The following is a 7,167-nucleotide window of genomic DNA, read 5'->3' on the forward strand; positions in this document are numbered from 1 at the left end:
TTAAAACCACAAAGTGCGGCATCTAATCTCACAGATCCAGCACCAGATCTGCTTATCATAATTTACACCCAGAGATAACAGAATGAGGTCAGTTTTAGGTCACTGATGGAAATACAAAAGAAAAAACAGACTAATGCATCTACATGTGCCTCTCAAATGAAAACTAATTTTTAGATGTCATTAAGATATCCACTTATAATGAATGTTTGTTTGTTTTTCCTCTACAACTTCTGCATGCAGATTCAGCGAATACTCTTACACACTCTCACAATAACAAGGATACAACATATTATAAAAGACTTCTTTATTTCTAATCATCATGAAGCACTTTCAACAAAATGATCTCACGTGTGGTACAGGACTACAATCAGTAATAATTCCAAGCTCAGGCAGTAGTTGGGATTTGGTATAAAAACTAAATCGAGGTGTCTAAAAAAAACTCAGTTTAGATGCATTACAAGCTACCCAGAAATTAGCCAAAGAAACGACAAACAAAATACGTAACAACAAAGCTGGTCTTGACAAATGCAATATGTAATACAACTTGTACAACTTAGAAAAGTATACTTATTTTAGACTCACAAAGGACACATACATTGTATGTGTTACATTATTATTATTCTTTTTGTTGTTTGTAGTAAGGACATAAAAATGCTAACTACATCATTCACATATTCAGCAGTCTGTTTAAATACCTTATTTTTCTACAAAGTGAATTTACATTGTTTTAAAGTACAAAGTGCAAAGACTATGGTTTCCATCGTCGTTTTGGTGGGGGCAGGATCTGCGGGACGGGAGCGGGAACAATCGCTACGACCACTTCAGCCTTGCTTCTTTGACAGGTTCTGAAAAAAGTCAAATGAGAGAATGAGGAAAATGCGATTTTAAAACAATGACTTTAATTTATAAATGCAATTATCTACTTGTATTAGTAATTGGTTTCAATCTACTGCTCTGTAAAAAAAAAAGAAAAGAAAAAAAAAAGAGAGAAAGGCTGGAATGCATGTTGTGAATGTTAACAGCCACTGACATTAACTCACCAGTTTACTAGATGTTGTGCCTTCACCTGTTTTTGCCCCTGAGGAAAAACCAATGAGAATGTTTTACAAGCCTGTTCCCCATTACATGAAGGCAATACGGGTTATTTCTGAGAATGGTATTAAACAAATGCAAGCGCTCATGGTCATTAAAACGACCACACAGTCTTCAAACAATCTCAGGCTGAACCTACAATAGGTAGAGCTCAGTATTTCCCTCATCCAGTCAAAAAGCAGAACACTTGAGTTTATGCTGCTCGTGAGACAATGCTGTAAATCCACGGATTTCATCATAAAAATGAAAAACATGCCTGTTTTAATTTGAATAAGAGAAATCATGTTGCTAAGTCATAATTATGTGAAAGTAATTGACTATTTTTTTGTTCTACGGGATTTCAAACAAATTGGATCTTGCAGATTGGCATTCCAAAAGCGCAACTTGGACCTGATTTTCAAAAATCTTATTGGGGTCGGTAAGAATTTATTACAGAAGGCTTATATTTCAAATAAATGCTGTTCTTTTAAACTTTCCATTCATCAAAGTATCCTGAAAAAAAAAAAGTATTATGGTTTTCACAAAACAGGCAGCACCACTGTTTTCAACACTGATCAGAAATGTTTCTTGATCATTGTAACATTGGGAAATATATTAAAATAGTAAATTCTGAAAACGTTTCACAGTATTACTGTTTTTACTATGTTTTTGATCAAATAAATACAGCCTTGGTGAGCAAAAGAGGCTTGCAAAAACCAGTGACCAGTAGTGTATGTTCCATTCGGGGGGCAGTTGTGGCCAAATGGATAGAGAGTTGGACTTATAACCCGAAGGTCGTGGGTTCGAGTCTCAGGTCCGGCAGAGATTGTAGGTGGGGGTAGTGAATGTACAGCACTCTCTTCCACCTGAGGTGAGACCCTTGAGCAAGGCACCGAACCCCCAACTGCTCCATTGGCTGCCCACTGCTCCGGGTGTGTGTTCACTGTGTGTGTGCGCACTTGGATGGGTTAAATGCAGAGCACAAATTCCGAGAATGGGTCACCATACTTGGCCACACGTCACTTTCACTTCACTTAAAAGTGCATTCAGTGGAGCATCACCTTGCATTTTTTCCTCTACCATTTCAAATCAAATTATTCCCTTATTATTAGAAACTAGTCATACTAGTCTAGTATGTACAGTTGGCCTTATTTCTCGGACATCCTTCAGGAAACAGTGAGTCTCACCCTCTTCCTTAGTGACACCCAGACAGCCCATCAGTTCCTGTAGAGACAGGGCTTTATCGTTGCTGATGTCGCAGTACTCCACAAACTTCTTCACACACTTCTTGGGTTTGGATTTCTTGCGCAGTAAGCGCTTGAACGGTTTGATTTCTTTCTTTCCGATGTCGCCGCTGGAATTCTTGTCAAGCTGACTGAAATACCAGTGCACAACTCGCTCTTCCAGAGTATGACTGGGGTCAGGCTCCAGCATCCTGAATGGAGGAAAAATCAAACACTGAACATGTTTATACGCACTTTATTTTCTGGTTAAATGCCTGTGAAACATGTACTGTATATAAATAATAAATGAAGTTTTCATTTGCTGCCTTTTGATCATTATAGGGCCTGAATAGCAACATCAATTATTCTATTCAGTTAGCTAATGAACTAAGAAAATATTTTTACACCACACTGTAGGCAGGGTCAGTTAAATTCATGAACCGGTCCATTACATCTACATTTGTCCTTTCTCAGTTTCTTGTTTACCTGCCGGCAGAGGCCGGGTCAGTTACTGCATGGACCATGTCTGTGGACAACGCGTCCAACACGCTGGTCAGGAATTCTGTCTTCTTCTCCCCAGGACATCCTGAAAAATAGAGAGATGCGAATGTTACAAAAAGAGCTGCACTCTTTAAAAGAACAGTTTAGAATAACATGTTTGAAAAAAATGAATTTGAGTGAACTATTTAGTTCAACTGTACTTCACTTTTGATTGTAAAACGGTCTAAATGTTCTTTTTTTATTGGATTTTAGTGACACTAAGTTGTTGCTTAACAAAATCCAATGAGAAAAAGATTAAAAGAGAACAAGGCTTCCTTTTATGTGACATTTACCTTCAGGTTATCAGTATAAACAGCTATGAAACCTCATAAACAGCTGTTGGGACTGAATTACCTCATGTAACTCTGCTGCTCTGGTTTTAATTACTGAACTATGTGATTTTGTCACTATTGACCTCATTGAAAATGAATAATTTGCAAGAAATGCATTAAATTAATCAAAAGCGAAAGAAAAGATGTTAACAATGTTGAAAAAGATTTATTTTCTAAATTACTGCTGTTCTTTTGAACTCTCTATTCATCAAAGACTCCTCAAAAAAAAAAAAGTATCACAGCTTCCACAAAAATATGATGCAGCACAACTGTTTTCAACATTGATAATACTAAGAAATGTTTCTTGAGCAGCAAACCATAATGATTCCTGAAGGATCGTGGGACACTAACAACTTAAGTAACTATGCTGAAAATTCAGCTTTGCATCACAGGAATACTTGACCAATCCCAAACATTCAAATATCTGAATGTTATTTTGCATTTTTAAAAATGCAGCAGACTAAATGCACATTTTCACAGTTTACAGTGTATATACCATGGTACTGAATGATTGCAGTACTTAATGAATGATGAATACAACTCTACTAACATTTTACATGTCCAAACAACCATGGTCCTTATTTGTTAATATATAGTTCAGCTAGTTAATGCATATAGTGCTACACATACTAGTGGCTATTTGATGTACTGGCGCCGTAGGTGGCCCAATAAACACTGAAAGATGTAAAGCTGTCAGATGTTTTTACACCAACTGCACTTAAAGATGGTGGAGAGTAGGAGAGTTAAACAATGTTACGGCTTTAGAGATTCTTCACCGCCTTGTCATAAAAATCAGACCTCCCCTATCCTGTCCGAGGAAGATGACAGCTGCCAATCAAACTGAGGATTTGAGTTTATGGTCACAGGTAAAAGCTTGCTGTCTGTGGGAATTGAGGCCTATGTGGATGTTTGGGTGAAACCCACAAACCAGTCAAAAACATGTCCAGGTCATAATTTACCACAAAAATTAGAAATTATATTTTGCACAAGCATAATGAACATTAAACCTATTTGTAGGATTCTATGGATTGTGTCATTTTCATGACAGTTAACCCAGCTAACAAAAATTTGTTCAAATTACGTTTTGCCAAAATGATTTCATGAATGTTCTCGGCAACCGATAAGGGACTATTCAATTTGATAATTTTGCAAACATTACGGGAACGTTACTTTTGAATGTTCTCTAAACATTCTGAAACAAGTAGTAACATTTAAAAAATGTTTGAAAAACATTCTATGAACAATGTATAAATAACATTTTTGTGCTAATGTTTTGAGAACATTATTAAAGACCAGATAACTTTTAACAAATGTTTGTTCGTAACTAGTTCTGAGAACATTCCCTGTTAGCTAGGAAGCAATTAACTTTAGTTAAGAGCCCTCCTATAATCCTCAATATCATGCAATAAATTAGTAAATATTGAATGTAAAAAAAAAAAAACATTTAACATGTAAACAATATGATGATTATATACTAAAATTATATATACCAAAAAAAAAAGGCAATTTTTCTTTTTTAGTCTGTAACATTCTTTTAAGTAAATCTGGTTTACAGTAAGTGTTTTATTTCGGCAAATTTGTGTCCATCTCATTCTGTAGCTTGTGTTATGTATATCTACATGTACTGTATATTGGCCACCCTGCTCTTTAGATATTAAGAGTTGGCTGTTGAAAAACCAAGGGAGTTTAACACACTCCTACACCTCCTTTCTCATATCCATCTGTCAGTCCAAATAAAGCAAGATAAAGAAAGAGAAAGTGTGTTTGTGTGTCTGTGTGTGTTTGCAAGGAGGAGTCTTCACATGGTGGTCTGTTTATGGTCAGGCCCAGAGGCAACAGATTCTCTGGTGTAAGAAGTAAAGGCATGCCGAGGTCCTCGTGAACAGGTGTGTGTGAGAGCGAGCGTGATCAGGTAAACAGACGGCCTCACACGAGAGAAAAGAGAAGGCAAAATGACATTTAAACGTGTGGAGGTTTGCGAGTGAGTGTCACGCTGAAGATCTGCGTGAGTTTCTGCTCCTCACTGAGACCAGACACAGTAAAATATCCGTGCCACCTGTTCATATGAGGAACGGCATTCTTATTGCTTTTTCAATAAAAACAACATAACGTTTAGTGTAGTCTAGACACTCAATAACCAACATTTCTGACCTTTTAAGAATTCGTTTTGCTCTTGGCATTTTACATTAGTCCGAAAATGCCATTTTTAATGTGTCTTCGTATTCCATTTTAGTATGAATTTATAGAGTTTGAACTGCATTGCTTGCATGAGCAAAGAAAATACAGCTATGATTTGTCTAATATAAGCCTGTTTGATTTGGTTCAAAAACATATCCAGTGTTATGATATGATATCTATGTGTATGTGCTAAGCAATCCAATGCTGCAGGAATGACATATTTTTGTTGGCCAAAACACACATTTTTTCAAACTTTATTCTACAAGATAAAATACATCAGTAATAGCCCTAAGGTTTTTTTTTCTTTCTTTCACTTAAGTGAGCTTGAGAAATAAAATAATAAATAAAATTCAGACATTCATTTGAACTCTCCAGCTAATTTAAATGCTGAGTTAGGATTCACAGAGTAAACCCATCCAGATCCGGCATTTTACAACATTTCTGCGTTACCCAGAATCCTACAGCTTTTAGAACTTACATAAAAACTCTCAAGTTGCAGCAGAGTCATGAGAATTGCGGTATTGGCTGTGGATTGTGGACGTTTAGCTGCCAGCAGCCGCTGGCCCCCATCGGCCCCCCTTCTACACCACAATTAACTAGCCGTGACCAGAGAGCTGCTCACACAACAGCACCTGTACACATGCTGCTGGCAGCTTGAACGTCCACACACACACACACACCTGAGGAACAGAGGTTTATTCATTAACATATTGAAATATTGGCATTTTTACCAGAGTGCAGTGGCAAAGCTAGCCTAGTAGTGGAGAATAAGACCAGCAATTAGTCTGTGTTTACTAAGCTGGGTCATTACTATGCAGTACAGATTCATATCACCGTGATATAAGTCTGTACAATATTACTCAGTTACAATTAATTGAAAATAGGGGTGCATTTTAAATAATTCCACTACTTTTTTGGTGAATTGTGTACTATCCACTAAGAAAAACTGGCTGTTTATTACAAAATACTCAACGTATTTCTTCACTGGTCATTATTTTATCAGTTTTTACTGTCTTTAATATCATTTTCCATACTGCACTCTCAGAAAAAAGATACAAAAGCTGACACTATGGTGGTACTCTTTCAAAAGGTAGTAATAAGTACCACTAAAATGTGCACTTCAGATACAAATATGTATCTTTAAGGCATTAATATGCACCTTTAGGGGTAAAAAAGGTACAAAAATGTACCTTTTGAAAGGGTACTGCCCCAGTGACAGCTTTTATACCCTTTTTCAGAGGTTTTGTAGTATCCCTTTAAAGGGGTCATATGATGCGATTTCAAGTTTTCCTTTCTCTTTGGAGTGTTACAAGCTGATTGTGCATAGATAAGATCCCTGAAGTTGCAAAGACTAAAGTCTCAAAACCAAAGAGATATTCTTTATCAAAGTTAAGACTCTGCCACACCCCCCTAAAACAACTCGTTCTTACACGCCCCCACATATCTACCTCACTATGTGGAAATATTAGCATAATGCCACCCAAATGTGCACGCAAAGAAAGAAGGCATGGTTTCAGTAACCGCAGTTAGTGTTGAAGCAGCATATCAGGGAGACGCTGTGTGTTTCTAGGCGAAAGCAAAAGCACTTTATTTGGCCTTCCGAAAGTAGATGCAATTAGGAATCTTTAAGATCACTTACAACAGAACAGCAATGCATTTTATGGACGACCGTTTCGTGAACCTAGGAGAGGAGGTAATTCTGACTTTGCTATGACAATCTGGCGCTTCTGAATCAGCTACTGTAAGTATGTTTTGTTACTAGTTTAAGTATTTGCTATTAACTGTTCAAATGCGGAGTTTTGCGCAGCGCAGAGTAACGTGTG

General features: G+C 36.9%; 1 protein-coding gene across 2 annotated transcripts in view; it reads right to left on the reverse strand.

Moving 5' to 3' along the window:
- Window positions 1-324: 324 nt before the first annotated feature.
- smoc2 (SPARC related modular calcium binding 2) overlaps window positions 325-7,167 on the reverse strand; it is a 42,294-nt gene continuing 35,451 nt past the window's right edge. For both annotated transcript variants that reach the window (XM_016533592.1, XM_016533593.1), the window contains exons 10-13: window positions 2,781-2,880; window positions 2,259-2,506; window positions 1,041-1,078; window positions 325-845 (exon numbers count right to left, since the gene is read on the reverse strand). In XM_016533592.1, the coding sequence (XP_016389078.1) occupies window positions 822-845; window positions 1,041-1,078; window positions 2,259-2,506; window positions 2,781-2,880 (410 nt within the window). In that variant the 3' untranslated portion in view covers window positions 325-821. The remainder of the gene's footprint in view (window positions 846-1,040; window positions 1,079-2,258; window positions 2,507-2,780; window positions 2,881-7,167) is intronic.

Source organism: Sinocyclocheilus rhinocerous, unplaced genomic scaffold (genome assembly GCF_001515625.1).
Source record: "Sinocyclocheilus rhinocerous isolate Xijiao unplaced genomic scaffold, SAMN03320098_v1.1 scaffold304, whole genome shotgun sequence".
Taxonomy (NCBI): domain Eukaryota; kingdom Metazoa; phylum Chordata; class Actinopteri; order Cypriniformes; family Cyprinidae; genus Sinocyclocheilus; species Sinocyclocheilus rhinocerous.